Source organism: Felis catus, chromosome D1 (genome assembly GCF_018350175.1).
Source record: "Felis catus isolate Fca126 chromosome D1, F.catus_Fca126_mat1.0, whole genome shotgun sequence".
Classification (NCBI taxonomy): domain Eukaryota; kingdom Metazoa; phylum Chordata; class Mammalia; order Carnivora; family Felidae; genus Felis; species Felis catus.
The window spans coordinates 56,539,227-56,563,514 of NC_058377.1; the positions used below are offsets into that span (position 1 = coordinate 56,539,227).

At 51.7% G+C, this 24,288-nt stretch overlaps 1 protein-coding gene and 1 long non-coding RNA gene across 12 annotated transcripts in view; one reads left to right on the forward strand and one right to left on the reverse strand.

Annotated features, from left to right (window-relative positions):
* Nucleotides 1-24,288, forward strand: part of LOC102900725 — a 74,691-nt gene that overhangs the window by 31,853 nt on the left and 18,550 nt on the right. For 2 of the 11 annotated variants that reach the window (XR_006586283.1, XR_006586279.1), the window contains 4 exons: nucleotides 10,102-10,200; nucleotides 10,953-11,150; nucleotides 12,594-12,756; nucleotides 15,502-16,256. This is a non-coding gene — a long non-coding RNA (uncharacterized LOC102900725). The other 9 variants (XR_006586284.1, XR_006586287.1, XR_006586289.1 and 6 more) reach the window with 9 other exon arrangements.
* Nucleotides 514-23,719, reverse strand: MOGAT2 (monoacylglycerol O-acyltransferase 2). Its single transcript, XM_019811791.3, has 6 exons — nucleotides 21,979-23,719; nucleotides 14,660-14,838; nucleotides 5,529-5,733; nucleotides 4,748-4,922; nucleotides 3,910-4,109; nucleotides 514-1,704 (listed from the first exon to the last, which is right to left on the reverse strand). Exons 1-6 carry the CDS (start codon nucleotides 22,067-22,069, stop codon nucleotides 1,550-1,552), a joined length of 1,005 nt encoding a protein of 334 aa, XP_019667350.1. The 5' UTR covers nucleotides 22,070-23,719; the 3' UTR covers nucleotides 514-1,549.

A 24,288-nucleotide genomic window follows, 5' to 3' on the forward strand; every position in this document is an offset into this window, starting at 1 on the left:
TCCTCTGAACTCCACTGCTCTTTGTTCCCACCTCCCTTGTGACCCTTCTAGCATACTGCCTCATGGGATAACAGGCACCTTCCTGGGACACTGGGTACGTTGATCACCTGGGTCCTAACTTACATCATTCCAGACATGATGTGGAGTGGCTTATGTGACTCGAAATATGATCTTACTATGCTTATAGCTTCATTTCTCAGATGGCACAATTGAGGTTTGGAAATGACACGACTTGCCCAGGGTCACTAAGAAGGGATGGGCCAGGATTTAAACCCAAATTTATACCTCTCAGATGTCCCCCATGGTGTAGTTACTGGAATGAGTTGCTCCAGGAGGGAAGGGATCCTGCTTCCCTGCTGGAGGGGGGAGGGGGGAGTCACAAGTAGGGTCCCCACCCTGGGCATCCTGTTCTTCACTACTGACGTATATCCCAAACCCAGGAATCCAGAATTCTTCCCATCAGCGCATCTGTCCCCATGTCACCCACTGGGCCGACACACACAGACAAGCACCCCTTGCGTCTGGTCTTTATTCTCCATGTTGGTCTGCCCTGTGTCTTAACCTAGCCTCTCACCTTCTTGCCCAACAGAACAGGCCCAGGGGTGGTAAGCTTGGGGCCATCGGATCAGGAAGGAAGAGTCAACATGGCATTATCTGGTTCAATCTGATCTGCCTTCTGGGAAGATGAGATAGGGCCACAGGGCCAGGCAGGGAAGAGAGGCTTTGACCAGCCCTCTTTGTTGGGGGATGGGGAGGAACAGAAGAAGGCTGCAACAGGATTTGTTGAACTGACATTTATGGAGACCTCCCACCTTTCTGTGTCAAGGTCAGGGGCTGAAATGACCATGAATGAGTAAGAGGTGCCTCATGGAGCTCTCTGCCTTTGTAATGTCAGAGCTTAGACTCAGGGTTCATCTCAGTCAGTCAGGGAAACTGAGGCTCAGAGGGAGGGTGAAGAGGTCTGCCCACTGTCATATAGCCAGTGACAGAGCACGGTTCTCCTCATCCACCTTTCGGGCCCCTGTGGCTGCCAGTCTACAGTGCAGAGGACCCAGAAACTCACAGGGGCCTGGCATGAGTGCGGAGGCCTCAAGGCCACCTCCTCCTCTCTGGCTCAGGGAGGGAGGAGACGGAACACGTAGGGTGCAGGATGAGGGACCCTGTAGGAGACGGGGCTGGAGCCTGGGGCTTCTTTTGTGCTGTTACTCAAGGTAGAGGAAGGAAGACCTGGTTGCCGTTCTCTTTCTCTGCCTATTGAGTGACATTATAACCGGGGATAGAGACCTCAGAAATCACTCTCTTCCAGCCCCCTCTCCCATTCACAGAGGAGGAGGCCAAGGAGAGGGAGGCTCGCAGCGGCTTCGCAACGGGAGTGCAAACCAGCGACGCCCAAAGTGGCAGCTGAGACTTGGGGCCTGGCATGGTTGGATTTGCAGAAGTTTGGGAAGGCTGTGACCGTGTGCTCAACAGACACCTCCAGGAAGCCTTCTCAGATCGCAGCACCTCCAGCTGGGCTCCCTAACGCCAGCCCTGGCCTCTGGGGAGGCCCTCAGCAGAACTCCAAGTGCTGGTCCACGGGGACGTTGTACTTGAGCTTGTGGGCTTCGAAGAGGTCACACAGCTCCTTGATGTAGTGCCGGTGAAGCTTGTCCACCTCCTCCTGCGAGGGATGCAGCGTCTTCTTCACCTCTATGGGCTTTCCCACTGCAAGACACAAATGTGGGTGCTGGCCCAGAGCAGGAGCCACAGGGTTGCAGGGGACCTTGGGGCAGGTGCCCACCCCCATGGTCATCTCTGCAGGAAACTGCTCTTACTGCCATCCCTTTCAGCCCTGTTTTGGGTGATGGATTCTAAGATGTTATAGCAACTCCAAGATTCTGACTCAGTAACCATACCAACTGGCATTGCAATGCGCCCTGCAATGTGCCAGGCACTTTCCATGCATTAGCTCTAATCCTCACAACAACCCTCTGGGGATAGAAACTCTTACTATTCCCGGTTGACAGGGGAGGCACCGAGGCTCAGAGAGGTTAAGTAACTTGTTCAAGGCCACACAGCCAGGAAGAAACAGTTCTAGTTTTTAAATCCCAGGGATATGCTCTTAATTTTCAGGCTATACTGTTTGGGGAGCCCAAGATGTCATGATTAGAAGCGCCTGTAGTTCGGGGCGCCTGGGTGGCTCAGTCGGTTGGGCGTCCAACTTCAGCTCAGATCATGATCTTCTGGCTTGTGGGTTCGAGCCCCTTATCGGGCTCAGTGCTGACAGCTCAGAGCCTAAAGCCTGCTTGGATTCTGTCTCCACCTCTCTGTCCCTCCCCTGCTCGCTCTCTCTCTCTCAAATATAAATAAACATTAAAAAGAGAAAAAGAGGTGCCTGTAGCTCTCGGGTGAGGTGGGCCAACTGCCCAGACAGCAATTCTTACCGCCCCCGCCCCCCCCCCCCCCCGGCCTGTAATGCCCCCTTTGTTCTAGGGAGAAATCAAGAAGCCCTAACTAACCTCTTCCTCTGGTTCTTCCTGGCTGGGAAGGTAGCTCCCTTGACTTTTCCTTTTGGGAATAGCTCTGGAGGCAGCAGCAGGATTTTTTTTAACCTTTAAAAAATTTGTCTTTAATATTTATTTTTGAGAGAGAGAGTATGAACAAGGGAGGGGCAGAGAGACAGGGAGGCACAGAATCTGAAGAAGGCTCCAGAGCCTGAAGAAGTCAGCACGGAGCCCGATGCAGGGCTCGAACTTACCAACTACAAAAGATAACGTTACCAGAGCGGAAGTCAGACGCTTAACTGACTGAGGCGCTCAGGTGCCCCAGAGGCAGCAGCGGTATTAACATGCATGATGGGGCGCCTGGGTGGCGCAGTCGGTTAAGCGTCCGACTTCAGCCAGGTCACGATCTCGCGGTCCGTGAGTTCGAGCCCCGCGTCGGGCTCTGGGCTGATGGCTCGGAGCCTGGAGCCTGTTTCTGATTCTGTGTCTCCCTCTCTCTCTGCCCCTCCCCCATTCATGCTCTGTCTCTCTCTGTCCCAAAAAAAAACAAATAAACGTTGAAAAAAAAAATTAAAAAAAAAATTAAAAAAAAAAATAAAAAAAAAACATGCATGAAAATATTGCCACAACAAAACAGGAAAAGTCATGGCAGAGGGGATTCACCAAGTCTGTGCTCAACTAACAAATAAATGGATGGATAAAGAGGAATGGACCTCTCTCGATAGGCTTTCTCAGAGGGATCTGGTTGGGATCCAAGAAGAAAGCAAATAAGGAGTCCAAATTGCTGAAAAAGTAGGGCTGAGTCCATGCATTAAGACTCATGCCCATTATTTACGGGAAAATCCCTCAGGCTCTAACCCAAGCCTATTGATTGCTACTCTACACAATTCTAACAGACTTGGGATGCTCTTTCCTAGTATTCACCTTCTCCAATGAGCCCTATTAGATCCTCTAGGTCAGAATTAAACTCTTCTTCTCTAGCGTAATAAAGAGTCAAATAGGTCCCCATTCAGTCCTCAATTTTGTTACTCAAAGGCAGTGTGATCTTTTGGAAGTTACTTAACCTCTCTGAGCCTCAGTCTGCCACGAGTGAAATAGGGATAATAGTCCCTACCTGGAAGGCTCTTAGGCTAAATTGAGCTGCTGCAGGTAAGGAAGCCAGTGCAGTGCCTGGCACGCAGCAGGTACCCTGTAATCAGTAGTGACTGCTGTTCTTCGTGCCTCTGTTACGGTTCCCATCCCAAAGTGCCCTGTATTAGGGTTATCTGCTTGCGTGTATGTTTCCCAGTCTAGCATGTGAGCTCCATGAGGGCGACGATGTGTCTGACCCGTCTCCATGTCCCCCTTGCAGCACATAGTCCAGGTCCCTTTCCCTGGAGCCGACCCCTGTCCCCCCCCCCCCCCACCAGCCTGGCTCTCAGCTCACCCACGGTGGTGATGGGCTGGCGGTAGGGTATAAGACCAAAGCTGTACTGGAAGACACCACGGCCATGGAAGAGCGGGAGGGAGATACCCATGATCTTCTGCAGCCGGTCCTGGATGCGGCGCAACCAGGAGCCGGGAGAATTCTCGACCTGGTCAAATAGTTCATTCTCCCCGAAGGAGAAGATCGGCACGAGAGCAGCCCTGGAGGGAGATAGGAGAGACTACGTGTGGAAGGCCCTAAAGAAGACCCCAGTGAGCTTCCTGCCTGGACCCGGTGACCAGGAATTGGAGCAGAGGACAGAACCGTGGGCCAGGAGTGGGAAGACTGAGTTGCCTACCAGACCTGCCGTAGCTTTGCTTTCTGAACTCGGGCAGGTCCTGGGCCCTCTCAGGGCCACAATCTCCCAGTTGTAACAGGACAGATAGACCGGAATGCTTCAGACAGTCCTCCCAGATATAAAACATCTGTGGACTTTGTAGAAAACCTCTCTCCAGCTCCAGCTAACTTGTATTCTTCAAAGACGCTTCGAAGTAGAAGAGCTCTGTGATATGCCCCAAACTCCATTTTCCCAGAGCCCATAGATATCAGATCTTGGGCCAGCTTCGGGCAAATATATCCCTTCCCACCTAGTCCCTTTGATCACCACACTTGTCTTCTGAAATCTTTTCTGGGTATTTGGGCACGACATAGTACGGATCTCCCCAAGATAGAATCTTCATTGCAAAGGGACTAAGGCTCTCCCTGTCCCAATACAATCTGCATTAGTCTCTGCTGTCTTCCCGCCCAAATCTAATCCTTGCCCATCTCCAGCTGAATGGAGAGTCCTCTTCCCAGATACCCGTGCATCAGGGCGAGTCTGACGAAGCCCTTGCGGTTCCGCAACAACAGCGTGTAGGCCCCGGGCCTGGCATTCAGTGCCTCCTGGGCACCCCCTATGATGATGGCCAGCAGATTGCCACCTTCTTTCCTGTTGAGAATGTGAGCAGCGCTCTCCTTGTCTGATGTGACCAGCCCTGGGAAGAGAAGAAGGTGGTCAGGTACGGGGCAAGGGGGCAGGGATTGTCAAGTGGATGTGAGCCAAGAAAGCGATCACCGAAAGTGGCCACAGAGGCCTGGGTCCCCACCCCACCCACTCCAACTTGGAGTTCCCTGAGGACTGGAACTGAGTTCTCTCACTTTTCCTGACACCCTCGCCAAGCTCACGGCCCCACGTGGTGCTGTGGGAAGTACTTCCTTGGGTCTAGCCACCTTCTCCTATTGCACATGTTCTTGTAAGAAATACAGAACCATTGGGGCGCCTGGGCGCTCAGTCGGTTGAGCATCGGACTTCGGCTCAGGTCATGATCTCACCGTTAGAGAATTTGAGCCCTGCGTCAGACTCTGTGCTGACAGCTGGGAGCCTGGAGCCTGCTTCGGATTCTGTGTCTCCCTCTCTCTCTGCCCGTCCTTGCTCGTGCTCTGTCTCTGTCCCTGTTTCTCTCTCTCTCTCTCTCTCTCTCTCAAAAATAAATAAACATTACAAAAAAAAAAGTACAGAACGGTTGGCACCCTTGCCACAATGCCTCTTCCCATGCCTCCAGCCTCATCCTCTTGGACTACCCCAGGGTGTAAAGACTCACCCCCCGACATGATGTAATCCCTGAAGAAGGGGACCCGGAACCACAGGGTCAGCATCATCAGATGGGGGCGGATGCCAGGGAAGAGCGAAGGGAAGCCTGTGCTCTCGGTGCACAGGTTGACAAAGGCTCCGGCAGCCAGGACCCCGTGGGGGTGGAAGCCGGCAAGGTAGTTCCGGGAGGGGTCCAGCTCGGCGGTCTTGACCAGCTGCAAGGACAGCAACCTGGTGAGCCAGAGCTGGACCTGCGTGCCGACCCCGACTGTGCCACTCATCAGTGTCGCTCCCCCTCTCTGAGCCTCAGGCTCTTAAGAAGATCGAGATATGATGTGTGAAGGCACCCAATGATACCGTCTCAGATTCACTGCTGGCTTCGGACAAATTGCTTCCCTCTCGGGGTCTTCATCTGTAAAATGGGGACATTTAGCCTTCCTTCCATTCAGCCTGCCTTCCTCCCAGGACTGCTGAGAAGCTCGAGTCTGTTGGTGTCCTGGAATTACCAAGATTACTACAGGACCAGATATAATTCGAAGGCATCAGAGGGACACACGGGGGCACCAGCCTGCTGCAAAAGGCCCGTTTCCACAAATCTCAATATAAGAAAAATTGGCACCGAAGACCTGGGAGTGAGCATTCGCAAGGTATAGCAGGAGTGGTTGAAAGAGCATGCAGTCCAGGAGGCTGGCCCTAGTCCTCTTTACCCTTCTGGACAAAGCAAGTGTCTCCCTGTGGCTCCCTGCTCCCCCGACGCCAGACCTCCATCGCCCCTTCATCACACTCTTTCCCCAGCCCTGGGCTCTGCTGGCCAGCAACTTGCCAGAGTCTGGGCAGGCCTGCAGCATGGAGCGGGGAGCAGGGACCACGAGTCATCGCACATTGACTTGGGAGAGGAGAGCTGTTGTCCTTAGCGGCTCCAGGATGAAGTGGGGTGAGGGTGAAGGGCAGGAAGTGAGCTAACAAATGCTGCTCTCAGCCCATTACTGGACAGGCTGCTCCATGGCTCAGTCTGCAAAGATTGCTGCGGTGGGCAGTGACTGTGTGTGTGTGTGTGTGTGTGTGTGTGGATGGGGGCAATCCCTTCCCCACCCTGCCAGGACCCGCAGGCCCACCCTTTACACGGTTCTGCACCCTGGGAGCCACAGGCATCAGAGTTTGAAGGCTCTTGAGGTCCCTGGCCCATGCCCCAAGCCCCTGGCAGGAGGGTCTCTGATAGGACTGGCCAGTCCCTGCAATCTGCACTCCTGGGCACGGGGCAGTCCTTTCCACTCCGGGTCAGCTCTGCCAGGGTGAAAGTTCACCCTGTCATCAAGCTAAAACTTGCGGCAGGTGACTCCCCGAGGATTCTTGTTGCTGCCTTTGTGGTCCAGGAGGCCTGGCTACCTTCTCTTGGAGCCTGGAGGGACTTGGCACAGGGTTGGGGGGGGAGGGGTGATGGGCAGCAATGGGGATCTGAGCCCGTCTGCCCCATCGAGGCTGAACAGCCCCAGATTCTCCTGCACTTGGTTTCTGTAACCCACCCTCCTGCCCAGTATGGCCCCCAGTTACCCACTGACGCTTTGCAGAAAGGCTGCAGGGACCACAGCTGGGGAGACCATTGCCTCCCGTACGAAGACAAACCCCTTCCACTCACGCAGTGAGGACTTGCTGGCTATGAAAATAAAGATGGGACAGAGAAATCTCTGGCTATTCTCAGTGAGAAAGGTGCTTGCACAGGCACCCATCCGGTGGTGTTTCCCTACACACATACCTGGCTCCCCTCACGGAAGCACCAGCACATGAATTCCTTCTCAGCCAGTGGGAAGGCAATTTTGTACAACCTCCATGAAGGCGATTTGGCAATAGCTATCACAACCACAAAGTGGAATTGACCTTTTACCCTAGCAACTCCACCACTGGGGAATTGCGTGTGCTTGTGCAGAATGATATTAACCACGGCATCTTTTTTTTTGTACCGTCATCAACCCCGCATCCCCTCCAATGTCCACCGACAGGGCCCGTTCAGACAAGTTGTGAAACGTTTGCCCCTCTGCAGCCCTAGGGAAGTATGGCGAAGATCTCCCTGGCCTGGCAGGGGAAGGTGGCCACAATCCCTCATCAGGACGGAGCAACGGGCAAGACGGTGCGTTCAGAATGCCGCTGACCGGGCTGGCAGAAGGGGCACGCGCTTGCTTGTGTGTGGACAAACGCTGGTCGACGCGGTTGCCTCTGGGGAGGGAAGGGAGGAAATGAGAATTGAGGTGGGGGGGGACCCTTTACCATACACCCTTTTGTCCCTTCGGAATTCTGAACAAGAACGTATGACTTATTTTAAATGAACAATGAATGTATGAATGAACAAAACAAATGAATCAACGAAAGAAAGAAGGATCATCCTTGATAAAGAAGGCTTTGCGTGTTGAGACACATCCTGGTGAATGTGAGCGCCTGTGTCTAGACGTGCGTGCCAATACTTGCACGTGCAGTTACGTGTGCGTGACCTGGTGTGTGCACTGATGGGTTGTCACTGTCCACCGAGGCCTGGTCTGCACCTCCCTAGACATAGTCTCTACTGCTGTTTTTCTGCGCTAACCTCTTCTATCTGTCCCCTGAGCCCAAGTGGTGTCACTCCCTCGCTGTGAGGGTCTTTTTATTATTTTTATTTTATTCGATCTATTTATTTTTATTTTTTTTAATTTATTTATTTTTTAATTTACATCCAAGTCAGTTAGCATATGGTGCAACAGTGATTTCGGGAGTAGATTCCTTAGTGTCCCTTCCCCATTTAGCCCATCCCCCCTCCCACACCCCCTCCCGTAACCCTCTGTTTGTTCTCTATATTTAAGACTCTCTTATGTTTTGTCCCCCTCCCTGTTTTTATATTATTTTTGCTTTCCTTCCCTTATGTTCATTATATTTGTTTTGCTTCCCTTCCCTTATGTTCATCTGTTTTGTCTCTTAAAGTCCTCATAGGAATGAAGTCATACGATGTTTGTCTTTCTCTGACTGACCAATTTCACTTAGCATAATACCCTCCAGTTCCATCCACGTAGTTGCGAATGGCAAGATTTCATTCTTTTTGATTGCCGAGTAACACTCCATTGTATATATATACCACATCTTCTTTATCCATTCATCCATCGATGGACATTTGGGCTCTTTCCATACTTTGGCTATTGTCGATAGTGCTGCTATAAACATGGGGGTGCATGTGTCCCTTTGAAACAGCACACCTGTATCCCGTGGATAAATGCCTAGTAGTGCAATTGCTGGGCCGTGGGGTCTGTGAGGGTCTTGAGATTAAGACCACCTGTCTGATGCCTCACCTGACCCAAGTATGGGTCTGGAACAGAGGCGATGCTCCAGAAAGACTGGAATGAAGGAAGAATGAACACATGAATAGAGGAGGCTGATGCAGCCTCAGAAGGAAGGCCCGGTTCTGCTGCCAGCTCACATGACCTTCGCCAGGCCCCTGCACTCCCCATGCCTCAGTTTCCTCTCTATCCCCCAAGACAGTGATAATGCCTCCCTGGCAGCGTTGCTACTGGGTTCGGGTGAGGTCAACAGAGAGGGGAAGGTTTATAAAGTGCTGCGTTCTCTGCCTTGCTCCCTCAGTTCTCTTAAGGAAGAAGCAGGACTAAGCAAAGACAGATGGGTGTCTGGGGAAGGCCTTCTCTGGGTGCGTGTCATGGCAGGCTGTGTACCAGGCAGTGGCTGGAGAACAGGATGGCCAGGGTGCTAGACTCTGGCCAGGGTGCATATATATGTGTGTGTGTATATATATATATATATATATATATATATATATAATATATATATATAATATGTATATATATATATACATATAATTACCATAAAATTCACCTTTTTTGAAGTGTGCAATTCAGCGGTTTTAGTATCCTTCAGAAGTGAACAACCATCACCCCTATATAATTCCAGAGCATTTTCAACACCCCAAAGAGAAACCCCATACCCATTAGCAGTCACTCCCCATACTGTAGCCCCTGGTAACCACTAACCTGCTTTCTGTGTCTATGTGCTTATTGCCTACTGCCTATGTGTCTATTTGCCTATTCTGGGTGCTTCCTGCACACGGAATCACACAATATGGCCTTTTGTGTCTGTCTTCTTTCACTTTAGCAGAATGTCTTCAAGGTCCATCCATGTTGAAGCATATATCAGTACTTCATTCCTTTTTATGATTGAATACTATTCATTTGCATGGATATACCATATTTGTTGTTCACTGATCACTTGACAGACATTGAAATGATTTCCATCCTTTGGCCATTACAAATAACGTAGGCACGAACACTTGCACATTAGTCTTTGTGTGAAAACGTTTTCAATTCTCCCAGGGGTGTCACTACTTTGAACCCCAAGACCCTTGCCTAGAAGACCACAGCCCTGCGGGATGAGAGAGGCATCTCAAGGAGAGGGCATCTGGACCGTGGGTGGGAAAGAGGACCACGAGGGCTGTGTCTCTGCCCTGTCTGCCCAGTGCCATCTCTCAACAAACGCCCTCATGCCTTCTTACACTCTTGGGGTGACCCAAATGCCTCAAGAACCCACTGTCCTGATGGCCCCTTTATGGTTCACAGATCACCCACACCACTAGCCTGTGTGACCGTGGCCCTCGGGAGGTCGGCTGCAGTGTGAGAGCCCCCATTTGATGGTTGCGCAAACTGAGATGCAGAGGGGTAAGTGACCTGCCCAAAGCCACACGGATGACCTGAGCTCAGTTCTGCTGTCTCCCGCACAGAGCACCAGAGCACCAGGCCGGGAAGTCTTTGTTCCAGACACAGAGAGCTACCTGGAGACTCAGGACTATCTCTGGGGTCTTTTCCTTTTTAGTCAAACTTGGAATGTCCAGGCGGTTAGCTTCAGGAGAAGGTGGTTCCTCCATTGGCAACCCGGTCCAGGCCCTGGAGAACCTGTTCTTGACCTATTTATGTACCTTGATTGCTTGGCAGTTTAAAAATGCAGGGCAAGCAAGGTTTGGTTCAGTAGTCTGGCTCTGGCCTTGGGCATCTCATTTGTGGCAGATTTCCCAGAGGATTCTGCCATATATCAGGGTTTGAGAATCACTGCTTTAAACCAAAGGAATCCCCTTCCAGCTTTAGGCCGTTGGCCGCGCACACGCATGCGTGTATGGGGGGGGGGGGGCGGGGAGACTGGGTCCTTGCCTGCCTCCTCCCATCATGGCCAGATAATAAGAAAGGCTTTGAGCCACCACCCCCTCCTTAGCTGGTGAGTTCTCCACCCTGCCTTCACTGAGCACTGAGCAGACAGAACAGACACCCATTGACATCTGCAGCTATATTCCCTCAGTTCTGAGAAGCTCCTTTTTTTCACATCTTAACGTTATGCTATCAAGATGCATTTGACAATTTTAATTGGAAGAACTTTTTTCTTAGTGGTACATAAAATACCGGTATGTTTTACCATCAAGGATATCTTAGAGTTGAAGACATGCAGGATGCACCAAGCACAGAGAGCTGGAAAGAGTGCCCCAGGCGGTGCGCATTCCCAGCACCTACTGTGCGTCACGCACCTCAGGACACCCGCTTCCTCCATCTCCTGTTCACTCTGCAAGGGAAGTACTGGTGGCAACGGCTCCATTTTACAGATGAGCAAACTGAGACACAAGGTCAATCCACTTGTTCTAGGTCACATAGCTAGTAAAGTCGCAGAGGCAAGATCCTAACACAAGCAGCCTGGATCTGTGTGTGTAACCTGTGGGCTCTGCCGCCTTGTAGGAGTCCCCAAGCGAAAGGTGGTGGGGGTTAACGGGGTCAAGGGGTGCACTTCAGGTGACGGCACCAGCTCAAGTGACACAGCTCATGCCTGGAGAGCTGACAGCAAAGGGGGCAGGTGAGGCGTGAGCATGGGTCCAGAGTCCAGGGACCCAGAGTCTAATTTTTGCAGGCCAGGCAAAAATTAGGTTTGATTTTAGGCGTCGTGGGAGTCCCCACTGTGTTTTAACGTTTTTTGTGAGTATCATGGCTGCTGTGTGCAGGATGGACGGTAGGGGGCGTCGGCGGAAGCAAAGCCCAGATAAAAGAAATGATTGGTTAGGATTTAGGCAGTGAGTGGGGGAGGAGAGAAGGGTGAGACCCGGAGGAGTTTGGGAGTCAGACCCCAAGCTTCAGAGCAGCAGCTCTCAACCGGGGCCAGTTCCCCTACCCCACCAGGGGACATGTGGTAACGTCTACAGACATTTTTGGTTGTCACAACGGGGAGAGGGGAGTGCTACTGCCATCCAGTGGGGGAGAGGCCAGGGATGAAGACAGACCCCTCCCCCCAATACGGACACACCTACAACAATCATTCCGTGTCAAATGTCCACGTGCCCAGGGGCAGAAAGCCTCCTGACAGCTGAGGGCTGGGAGCAGGGGTGGGGGGAGGGGATAGCAAGGACCAGAAGTGAGCAGGAAGGGAACCCCTCATCCCTCCCTGCAGGGCAGCCCTAGGGCTGAGAGGACAGGTGTGCCCAACGCAGAGGTAAGACTCCTGGGAGGGTCCTGAGGACGGGCGGGCGCAGGTCTCTGTGTAGGAAGACCCTCCCACAGGCAGAGCCCTCCCATGATGAAAGGAGCCACCAGCAGGAGGAAGTGTCACCCCGTCCAAGTGTAAGCTGGAGATCTGTCCTGGGCAGGTGGCTGGCTACCTACCAGGTTAAGAGACCCCAGTATGCTGGGAGGGGGCCGGGCTGGGAGGTGGGGCACGAAGTCCCTAGTGATGCCTGCAGGGCTGTGGAGGAACCGAGGGATGTCCCAGGTGTGGGTGAGGAGGTGTTCCGCACTGTCCCCAGCCTGCAGCATTTCCTGACACCAGGTCACCGCCTGGCCACAGCACTCCACCCCTCAGGCCTGGGCCTGTGTAGACAGTGTTTGCTCTGGGGTGATGAAATCTTCACAGGGGAAACCCAGCTTTGGGGCTGGTTTTCAGCATGAGGTGGGATCGGCGCCTCCTCTGCAAAACATTGCCCGATTCTTCATCACTGGCTCTTTAGGAATCCTCTAGCATGAGTGTAGAAAGCTGCAAGGCCCAGAAACAGCGTTCCTAATCTTGCTCGAAATTCCATCACTAGACGCTAGTTCATAAAATCACACGGAGAACTGACAGAAGCTCAGAAACCCACTCGCATTTGACAGAGCAGCGCGGAGGCTTGTGAATGTGGGAGAGCTGCGGCAGAGCTGAGGCTCCCTGCCCTCCGGCCACCCCAAGATCTCCGCGGAGCCTGCGCTGTAAAGGTGTGTGGAAGAGTGGGAAGGTCTCCCGGGAGGAGGTGGGGAAGGGAATCTGCAGGCCACAGCCCCACCCCTGCAGGCTCCCAGCCTAGGACAGGCGAAGTCAAAGCGCATGCCATCTCGCCCTCTGCTGGCCACCTGGCGGTACTGCTCACGCTCTGCAGGGGTGACGCACCAGGCCGGCCCGTGGGCAGCAATCCTGAAACACTACAGTGGCAAATCAGGGCAGCGTCCCACCAGTGTCAATGGTGCCAAGGTTGAGAGACCCTGCTCGAGGGCTGCCTGGCTGGGGGATGATCAGGAAGGGCAGTGGAGGGGATAGGCACAGACCCTGCTTGTCTACGCTGACAAGATCTTGGGAGGGCACCGTGCAGAGGAAGAAAATATGGGAAGACCTCCCCCAATCTGGACCCTCAGGTTAGCCTCAGCACTGCCCATTCACTCTGCCCTTCAACATCGATCACTCCTCATGAGGGTAGAAATCGCTGCCACTCAACTTCCTGCCCTCTGCCCAGCTCCTGCCCTGTTGTCTTGCCCTGCCCTGCCCTGTCCCACCCTTGCCCTTTGCCCAGGAGGCCCTGCTTACTGTGGTGCTAGGGGCTTCTGTATCCCAGCTCTTTCCCTGCTTTTGCTAGTCCTTGCCGGGCCCCCAGGACTGTCAGAAGGGAGCAAGGCAGCAGCCCTGAGTCCCATGCTGAGTGCCCATGAGTCAGTGAGTTGTTTAACCTCTGTGAGCCTGTGTTCTCCCTCCCCTCCCCCTCCCCGCCCTTTACGAGCTGGGGACCTAATTCCAGCAGGGGCAGGAGGAGGCGGGGTTCCAGGATGGGGTGGGAGAAGCCAGGCAGGTGTGAAGGTCAGAACAGTAGAGCTCTGGGCTGTCAGAGTCCTCCACAGCACGTGCAAGCTTCCCCAGAGTCCCCACTGACTTAGTAAAATAACACTAGCTCCTAGTTTACTGAGAACCTACAAGGTGCTTTCCTGACATCTCAGTGAATCCATCCAACTCAGTGATGTATGGCATTATCCCTTTACACGTGAGGAAACTGAGGCTAAGAGAGGCTGTGAAACTCACCAAGGTCGCAGCTGGTTTGTGGCAGACTGGTATTAAGACCTAGTCTGTCCAGCTCCAGAGGCCACACTCTGTGCCTTTCTTCTCCTCTATTTCCAGGGAACGGCCAGCTGACCCTGCCTGGCACCGCTCTGTGTCCCCACTGCCTTCCTACCCTGTCCCATCTGGCCAATAAGCCATCCCTGCCCAGCTGCTTATATCTGAGGGTTTAGTCTATCTGGGATTCGGTAAAAGGAGCCAAGGGGTCTGTTAAATCCCAGGGTCTGTTTCACTCAGGACTGACATTTGAGTCCAGGGTCGAGTACCCACAACGGCATGAGATGCCCTGAGTCACAGTGAGAGATTCAAAAGCGCTCAGAGTAGGAGGGCTCAGTCTGCTTCCTGAGGAAGCTTCCTGGGGAAACTGAGGTTCCGAATAGGGCAAGACCTTGCTCAAGAATTTGTTGAGTGGCATCGATCACACCTTTGTCTCTCTCAGACTGTCATTCTCCTCATCTGATGAAATGTGGGGCTAGATGGACTCTTAGGACCTTGAGTTTATTACATTCACACCCATACCTGACCGCCGCGGGGTTTACACCTATAAGATACGTACGCGTGCCACACTATATGCCCCACAGAGCGCCTTCCAACCCTGTACACTCATCATTCCTCACATTGGCCCCACATCCCCGCAGATGGGAAACCATGGCCAGAGAGAAACTGGACTCTTTCCTAGGCCACATAGTGGCATGGCCAAATAAGCCCCAACCTCCCCGCCCAGTATTCTACTCCCTGCACACAGGACCATGCTTCCGCCACGGACATGGCCATGCTCCATCCAGTCCCAGTACTCACCGAGACAGGGAAATAGTCCCTCATGTACTTCCACAAGAAGCAGCGCCTTATTGCTTGGAAGGACCTGCCCCCCTGCCGTGGCTTTTCTCGGTCCAGGTACCACCAGGTCGCGTACAGGACACTGAACAACCAGAATCTTGTGAACAGGAGGCCCACGAAGATGACAACACAGATCTGGGCTGGGGAGGGAAGCAGGAGCCATCAGTGGTCACAGGTCTGAGAGGAAGGACATGAGGCTGTCCACGCTGAGTCCGCCCATATGCCCAGCACTAGCAGCACGAACCTGTCCAGCCCGTGGCCCTGGGAGGAAGAGATCAGCTTCCCACTCCTTCAAGGAGGGAATGCACCTGCCAATGTCATGCTGGGAGCACAGATTTGAACCCTAGGCAGGCTGAACTTCAAAACTCACTTTTCTCGCTGTACTGGGTCCCGGACTCTGGTCTTCCCTCTCCCCCTCCTTCTCCCCAGTAAAATAGTCTGCATTCACCAGGTGCTCAATGCTTGCTGGACAACTGATTGGGTTATTTCTTTCAAGTTTCCATCTCCTGGGACCTTGGAGAAAACGGAGACACTTTTTCTCTGCCCAGCCCTCTTTCTGTTGACCCTCTGCCCTATTTTCCCACAGATAGAGCTGGCCAGATCCTCCTCTTATTGAAGCCCTTTCATGGCTTTCCCATAACCGGAGGCACTGCCCAGCCAGCTCAGCCTGGCATTCAAGCTCCGCGTGAGCTGGCCCTACCTGCCTCCTGCTCCAGCCTCACCTCAACCACGCGCACCCCCAGTGCTCTGGCCACACGGCCTGCTGTGTTCCTACAGCTCACTCAGCTCTTTCAATCCCTTAGCTTTTGCTCGTGCTGATTCCTCTGCTTGCAGTGCCTTTCCTGGTGAAGGAGGAAGGGAGAAAGAGGCCACGCGCTGGCTGGACCAGGCCCAGCGAGGAATTCCCCCTCTGACCTACAGTTCCGAACCCCTTGCCATAGGCTAGAATCCCAGCTTCATCTCAGGGGCAGCTGGTCTGTGGGCCATCCCTAATCTGATGCTGATGGAAAGAATATTCCCAGGGAATATGGCTCCTTCCCCTTCCCATTTCCTCTACTCAACATCGTGCACTTATCCTCTTAAAGGAGGTCGGCTTCCTGTTGTATATTCTACTTGAAAGTAAGGCAGATGGGGCCTGTCACTCGTGGCAGGTTTCCTGCAGGTGGGGACTTTTGATCCAGTCCGAACAGTGGTAAAATTCATAAGCCCAGACGACGTAGAATTGGGGCTCACAAATGTTCACTTTACACAGAGCACCTCCGACATGCCAGTGCTGGTGGTAGAGCCGTGAACGACAGACACAAAGTCCTGCCCTCGTTGCGCCCCGGGCACTTCGTCTTTTAAATTGTTATTGAGGTTGACAGGAAGCCATCAAAATGCTGGAGGAGAAAGCAGGCAAAAACCTGCTTGTAGCAGGTTTTGATCTTGCCCGAAGCAATTTCTTACTCAACAGGTCTCCGGAGGCAAGGGAAACAAAAGCAAAAATGAACTCCTGGGACCTCATCAAAATAAAAAGCTTCTGCACAGCGAAGGAAACAATCAGCAAAACTAAAAGGCAACCGACAGAATGGGAGAAGATATTTGCAAAGGACATATCTGATAAAGGGTTAGTATCCAGAATCTACAAAGAACTTCTCAAACTCAACACCCAAAAAACAAAGAATCCCATGAAGAAATGGGCAAAAGACATGAATAGACCCTTCTCCAAAGACATCCAGATGGCCAACCGACACATGAAAAAATGCTCAACATCATCATCATCATCAGGGAAATACAAATCAAAACCACAATGAGATACCACCTCACACCTGTCAGAATGGCTAACATTAACAACTCAGGCAACAACAGATGTTGGCGAGGATGCGGAGAAAGAGGAACCCTTTTGCACTGCTGGGGGGAATGCAAACTGGGGCACCCATTCTGGAAAACAGTATGGAGGTTTCTCAAAAAACTAAAAATAGAACTACCCTATAACCCAGCAATTGCACTACTAGGTATTTATCCAAGGGATATAGGAGTGCTGTTTTGAAGGGGCACATGCACCCCAATGTTTACAGCAGCACTATCAACAATAGCCAAAGTATGGAGAGAGCCCAAATGTCCGTCGATGGACGAATGGAGAAAGAAAATGTGGTATATATATATACAATGGAGTATTACTCGGCAATCCAAAAGAATGAAATCTTGCCATTTGCAACTACGTGGATGGAACTGGAGGGTGTTATGCTAAGTGAAATTAGTCAGTCAGAGAAAGACAAAAATCATATGACTTCACTCCTATGAGGACTTTAAGAGACAAAACAGATGAACATAAGGGAAGGGAAACAAAAAATAATATGAAAACAGGGAGGGGGACAGAACAGAAGAGACTCATAAATATGGAGAACAAACTGAGGGTTGTTGGAGGGGTTGTGGGAGGGGGGATGGGCTAAATGGGTAAGGGGCACTAAGGAATCTACCGAAATCATTGCTTCGCTATATACTAACTAATTAGGATGTAAATTTTAAAAAATAAAAAATAAAGTTAAGCCCCAAAAAATTGTTATTGAGGTTAAAAGATGCGTAACATAAAGTTTGTCGCCTTAACCGTGTCTAAGCTCACAGTTCAGTGGCGATGAGTTCATTCACATCCCTACTGCCCATCTCCAGACCTCTTCATCTTCCCAAACTGAACCGCTGTATCTGTTCAACACTGACTCCCCGTGCCCCTCCCCCATTCCCTGCCAGCTGCCGTTTGATTTTCGGTCTCTACAAATTGGACTATTCTAGGAACCTCCTATGAGAAGAATCATGAGGTGTTTGTCTTTTTGCGACTGGCTTATTTCACTTAGCATAACGTCCTGACGGTCATTCGTGTTATCCATGTTGTAGCAGCATGTGTCAGAATGGCCCTCCCTTTTTTGGCTGGAAAATATTCCGTTGCATGTACATATCACATTTTGTTTATCCCATTCATCTGTCAGTGGACCAATGGACACTTGGGTTCCTTCCACCTTTTCCCTTTACTCTAAAATATTATTAAACTGGTTACTAATAATGAAAAATGGGGAGGCCTCACGTACAAACCCTGACATCTGCCATGTCTTGAAAAACTAGAAGAGGGGCGCCTGGGCGGCTCAGTCGGTTAAGCGTCCGACTTTGGCTCAGGTCATGATCTCTCGGTTTGTTGAGTTCGAGCTCCACGTCGCGCTCTGTGCTGACAGCTCAGAGCCTGGAGCCTGCTTCGGATTTGTGCCCCCCTCTCCCTCTGCCCCTTCCCCGCATGCACTTGGTCATGTTCTGTCTCTCACAATTAGATGAACATTAAAAAAAAAAAAAGGATGAAAAGAGCAAATGTTTAAAAAAAAAAAAAGAAAAAGAAAACTAGAAGAAACGGTAGCCCTGAGTCACTGCTCTCATGGTCAGCCCCTCCCTCCCACGTCCCCCACATTCCCAGACCTGCGGGCCAGTTTCTGCCTCAACAGTGCTTTATCCTCACCTAGGCCTTGCGGTTCCTGGAGGGGGTGGGAAAGGACCGTTAAGTGCTTGTGGGTTGGTCCCCTGTTTGTCTTAAATATTTTTTGTTTTAAGTTTACTTATGTATTTTGAGAGAGACAGAGAGAGCATGAGCTGGGGAGGGCCAGAGAGAGAGAGAGAGAGAGAGAGAGAGAGAGAGAGAATCCCAAGCAGGCTCTGTGCCATCAGCACAGAGCCCGACATGGAGCTCTAACTCACCAAGCCATGAGAGATCATGACCTGAGCCAAAATCAAGAGTCAGACGCTTAACTGACTGAGCCACCCAAGTGCCCCTTAAATATCTTTTAATAACAACTTTGAAAGAGAAAGTTGTAGCAGAGTGGGAATAAAATGCCACTGTTTATATGAAAAAGAACATTAGCACTTATATATGGCTGCACACGCGTAGAGGAGAAAAGGAGCCCACAGCTCTGGAGGAAGGACAAAGACAGCAGGAGGCTTGAGTTAAATTTTACTTATTTCCTTTCCCACATTAAAAGTTTTTAATGGGGAAAAAAAGTTTAAGAACCCCAGCTAGGGTTAAGAACCCTCTCCCCTTGGGCAAAATCAGAAGTCTCTAGGTGTCTCCCACTTTAAGAAAACCAGCTTGAGAGGGGCTCCTGGGTGGCTTTGTCAGTTAAGCAGCCCACTTCTGCTAAGGTCATGATCTCATGGTTGGTGAGTTTGAGTCCCGCGTGGGGCTCTGTGCTGACAACAGGGAGCCTGCTTGGGATTCTCTCTCTCTCTCTCTCTCTCTCTGCCCCTCTCCTGCACTCATGCGTCTGTGTGTGTGTGTGTGTGTGTGTGTGTGTGTGTGTGTGTCTCAAAAAGTGAATAAATGTTAAAAATAAAATAAAATAAAATAAAATAAAATAAAATAAAATAAAAACCAGCTTGAGAGAATAAAAACAAATGGCTAATAGTGGCTATCTGGAGGGTAGGATTTGGGGAAGTCTATTGCTTTTAGGACACACATTATTATGTTTGAATGTTTTATGATAGCACATATCAGTTTTGTGGTCAGAAAAAGATGTTAAGATAAAACACACAGGGCATTGGCAACGGACCAGAAAGATCTCCCCCCCACCCACCATCCCCCTCACCCTCAGCTCACCCTTCAACTCCTCTCAGCAGACAAACCTCCAGGCTACAGGTCACTTAGGAAGGGAGACACTTTCTTTCACTTAATCCTCACGACTCTGAGAGGAAACATTTTAAACCTGACTTTACGAAGGTCCAGAGAGGGTACGCCAATTGGTTAAGGTCACACAGCAAGCTGGGAGGATGGAACCTAGGATTCAACTCTACCACTTTGGCAGCATCATGCTCCCATTTATTCACTCAACAAATATTCACGGACTCCGACTCTTGTAGGAGCAGGGGTTGCCACTGAGGACACAGATGAGCTGTTTGAATGGCGCTTACCTTCCTGGGTGAGTTATAGAGGAGAGGAAAGGGAACAGTAAGCAAGTTACCCACTTGGGAGGTATTCGGCTGTTGGCCCTGAGTCCTTGGCTACAAGTGCCAAGTCCTAGTTGACTTCTCCGGCCACTTCTCTGGCTTCTGCCATTCCCCAGAATGTCTCCTCTGACACCAACATCTACCAGCTATTCAGTAAATGTGCAGTCTTTACTCCTCCACCGGAAGCCTTTACTCTCGGGCCTGCCTTTCAATCCTGCCCTGTGGACCCATCTCCTAGGTAGCTCTGAATGGGGCCATGTCTCTCCACCCACTGCCAGCCTCCCTAGACCAGGGTGGGCAATCTTTTTTTTTGAAGGGACAGGTTACAAATATTTTAGACTTTGAGACTCAAGAGGCAACTTGGAGGCTATCACATAGGGATCTAACCGTTTAAAATGCAACCATTTAAAAATGTAAAAATCCTTCTTAGCTCATAAACTTTACAAATACAAAAACAGTCAGTGGGCTGGATTTGGCCCATGGGCCATAATGTGGTGACCCCTGACGTAGGCAGTGATTGCTCCAGCCATCAGTCCGTTCTCCCATAATCCAAACTGTCGATACATCCACCGTGCAGCCACAGGGTCCTTTGGCACGCAGATTAGACCTTGTTGCTCCCCTACCTAAAGCCCTTCTGAAGCTCCCCTTTGCCCCCAGGAAAAGGGATACGGTAAAACCTTCTTGTCCTAGCACCAGTGAGCCCAGATCCCCATTCTCAGCTGTCCTCCCTCTAGTCCTCCAGGCCCAGGGCTACTTGACCTCTCTGTGCTGCTCCTGACATTCCCAGGCTCCTACTCCCCAGGCCTGCAGGGCTGGGGGACGGAGGCAAGGTGGGTGCAGCGGCAAAGACAAACCCAATCACGTTCACAAAGCTCACGCGAGACATGTGCATGATGAACCTCATTCTGTGTGATCCCTAGGCCACAGCCCACCTCTGGGCGCCCGGTGACCTTTGTCCAGGAGCCAGCAAACTTGTAGCATGCCCTGGGCTGGGCCTCCTTCCCCAGGCTCTATCTGCCCTTTAGTCTCTTAGCCTCACCTGCTCCCACGCCCTCTGCCCTCTCCCCTCTCTCTGCTCCTCCTTCCCTTTCTTCCTTTGGCTGTGGAAGGAGCCCGGGACTCAGGCCCTACAACCTTGGGCAGTTAGGGTACTCGGTTTCTCTGCTCATCTTTGTACCGGCGATAACCAGGGATATTTCATGTTTAACTACGCTTGGCACGGAGACACAGATGAATTGTAAGCGATGTAGGGTGCTGGAGGGCATGCTTTTCCGGGGGTGATTCCTTCAGCTGCAGAATTGTGAGGGGGTTCTGCAGGAGCACCTGGTATGTGTGGGGGTGTGGGGGTGCGTGTGGAGGGGGCTGGGGATGTGTGGGGGTGAAATGGCTGTTGACCAGCCTGTACAGAGTATGCCCATATTGTAACACCTTGCATCAATGCACAGGCTGGACACCAGCCGTTGGGGAAGCCGTGCCTGCCCAGTCTCGCGCTGGCAGAGGAGGTGAAGAATCCCACATGCCCCCAGTCACTCTCTTCCCATGCTCAGCCCTGGGCTTTCCTCAGAAACGTCCTCTTCAGCAGAGGGGAGTTGGGGCAAGTGTGGTCTCCCTGGCCACGATCAACGTGCTCACCGTGGGGGTAGGGTGGGTAGGGGAACCTACGCATGTTTCCCGTGGGATGCCAGCCCAGGGGTTGGAGCAGATGTGTGCTGGGCAGAGCAAGCACGTTCTTCACTTCACCCCACAGCAGCCCGGCAAGGGCAGCTTTGGTATTCCCATTCTACAGCTGATGCAGTAGAGGCCCGCAGAGGTCAGGCATGGGTCCAGTGAGGTCGCGCGGATGCTCGGTTGCCCAGCCAGAGTCTGACCCAGGCTTGTCTGGGACCCCGCTCACTCCCCTGGGTCCTTTCCTTGTTCCCCTCTCTTTCCCCACCTGCCAGTCTCAGTGTCCTCCTCTCTGAAAGGAAGGAAAGAAACCCGTTCCCTCTGAGGAGCCTGGAAATTTCCCACAATCACCTAGATCCTTCCCCACACCACCAGGCCGCCTGAGGCAGGGTCTCTGTCCCAGTACTAAAGTAGGTGGAACCCCCACCCCAGGACAGCTCGGTAACCTGCTGGAAGCCACAGGTGATGGCTTCTACCCCACCCTACCCCCACACCCTGCCACGCCCTCCAAAGCCTCCAGGCGGGGGACTTTTCGGGAAGGGGCTCTGAGCACAACAAAGCCCCCTTTCGAATGGATGTCTTTCCACCATGGATGCACTGTGTGCGCCCGGAGCGGCAGATGCCCGTGGTCTCCCAGCCCCCAGCCCATCTCTCCTTACCCAGGGCCAGGAAGGAGAAGACCCACTGCAGGACCATGAAGGTCTGCAGCCGGCGCTCCCATGGCACGAACAGGGGTGCAAACTCCACCATGCTGGCTCCTCCGCCGGCTCCAGAGGCTTCTCTGAGCACTGCTGTCGTGTCTGAGACACCGGCTGGTTTTTGTTGCCACTGGAGGTTGCGTCAGCATTTGTAGGGGGGTGGGAGGAGGGGTGTGCCCTTCCCAGCCCCACCCAGCCTCAAGGCCTCTGGCCGGGACCTGTTTCCTCGGAGAAACCTTTGAATCCACCTGCCCTGGGTCTAGCTAAAGGGAGGGGGGAAAAAAAAGGAAGTGTGTCAGCCTTATCCAGGATAGTTGCCTCCTCAGGCAGGGCCTTATCTGCTGCTGATTTCTCTCTGCTTGTTCGAATCTTACCCTTCACTTGGAAGGTGATTGCCCCAAGCAGAATAATGCAACCCTGTCCTCCTGTATCCGATGAGCTGGCTCCAGAAATTATCTCCCCTCTCTCTCTTGTCATGTCCATGGCTCGCCCGCTACAAACGTGCAGTCATAGCGCTCACCTAAAAATTCCTTGGCCCCACCATCTCCTCCCCCTCTGCCTCATTTCTCAGCTTGCCTGCACAGCACAACTCTTGGGAGAGCTGTCTGCGGGCCACACCTTCGCCCCCCCTCTCTGTCCGCCCCATACTTCAGACGCCACCATTCCCTGGAACTGTCCTCGACAGAAGTCCACTAATGGCCTCCATGTTGCTAAGTCTACGGTCAATTCTCAGATCTCTTCTTACCCCATCAGCAGACTGAGACATGGTTGATTTACTCCCTCCTCCTTGAAATCACCTGGCCTGTGGATGGCACACTCTCCTGGTTTCCTTCCTGCCTCTCTGGCTGCTCCTTTGTCTCCTTTGTGGCTCTCATCCTTTACCCGATGACATGTTTGAGCACCTTCCTGCCCCCTCAGTCCTTGGACCTTCTCTCTCCTCTCTACGCTCTCTCCCTTGGAGATCTCATCCGCCCTCGTGGCCTTGTATTCTACCTATACGATGAAGGCTTTCAGATCTCCGTCTCTAGCTCTGCTCTCCCCCTGGGGCTCCAGACTTGAATATCTAGGTGGCTACTTGACATCTTCACTTGAGAGCCTGCCGGACGCCTCCATCATAGAACGTCTAAAAACTGAACTTGAATTCTTACCTGCCCCCACCAATCTCTCCTCTCCTCTTTGCCATCTCAGTGAAGGATAACTCCACGAACTTGGTTCCTCATGCTAAAACCTTAGTCACACCAGACTCGTTCTCTCCCCCTCCATCCACATCCATTGGTCAATTCTCCTAAATCTCTCCTGCATTTTGAATTGAAGTGTATCAAACGTACAATAAAATGCACAGATCCTGGGCAGAGTGACATGCCTTCACAAAGTGAACACGCTTACGGAACTACCACTCTGAGCAAAAAAAATAGAACACGATCAGCACCCTGGCCAGCCACTCTCCTCCTCCCTGTAGGCCACCACTGTCCTTATCTCACTTTGAACTTCATGAAAAGTGAATCTTACAGGGTATACTCTTTGGGGACTGCCTTCTTTGGCCCCAGATTGCATTTGTAGTACGTTTGTTCCCATGGCCATATAGGATTTACTGGGTGCGTATGCCACAATTTATCCAGTTTACTGCCGAGAGGCATTCAGGTTGTCACCTGTTTTCTGAATGTGATGAGTTGTACTGCTCTGGACAGTCTCCGCCCCTCCACCCCAGTTTTATTGAGAAACACTTGCCATGCATCATTGTATAAGTTTAAGGTACACAGCCTGATGATCTGATTGACATATATTGTGAAATGATTAGCACAACAGGATTAATTATCAATCATCCCCTCATACAGACACAACAGAAAGAAAACAATTTTTCTTTGTGATAAAGACTCTTGGGATCTATTCTCTTAGCAACTGTTCTATATCTCGTACAGTAGTGTGGGTATTTCTGTACCTGTCTTTTGGTGCACATTGGTGTATATTTCTGTGGAATGTGTGCACGGGAATAGAATGCCGGGTCTCCTGGTATAAAGCCAACTAGTTTTCCAAGGCAGTTGTATACACCTCCTCTCCTACAGCCCCACATGCTTGCTTGCTTCACATCCTCCTCGACCTTTTAACCACTGTAGTGAGTGCGTGGAGGGACTTCATAGAGGTTATAGGATTTTTGTAATGCCAAATAAGGTTGAGCACATTTTAATATGCTTATTGGCCATTCGGATTTTGTTTTCTGTGCAGTTCTTGTTGTAGTCTTTTGTTGATTTCAGTATGCCTTGTATTAGAAAC

Bases quoted from the DNA above. Each gene is read 5' to 3' on its own strand.
- MOGAT2 (XM_019811791.3), bottom strand. From the start codon at position 22,069: ATGGTGGAGTTTGCACCCCTGTTCGTGCCATGGGAGCGCCGGCTGCAG. The intron at 14,839-21,978 runs GTAAGGAGAGAT...TTCCCTCCCCAG, and splicing joins CTTCTCCTTCCTGGCCCTGG to CCCAGATCTGTGTTGTCATC. The intron at 1,705-3,909 runs GTGAGCTGAGAG...TGTGTCTTGCAG, and splicing joins CCAGCCCATCACCACCGTGG to TGGGAAAGCCCATAGAGGTG.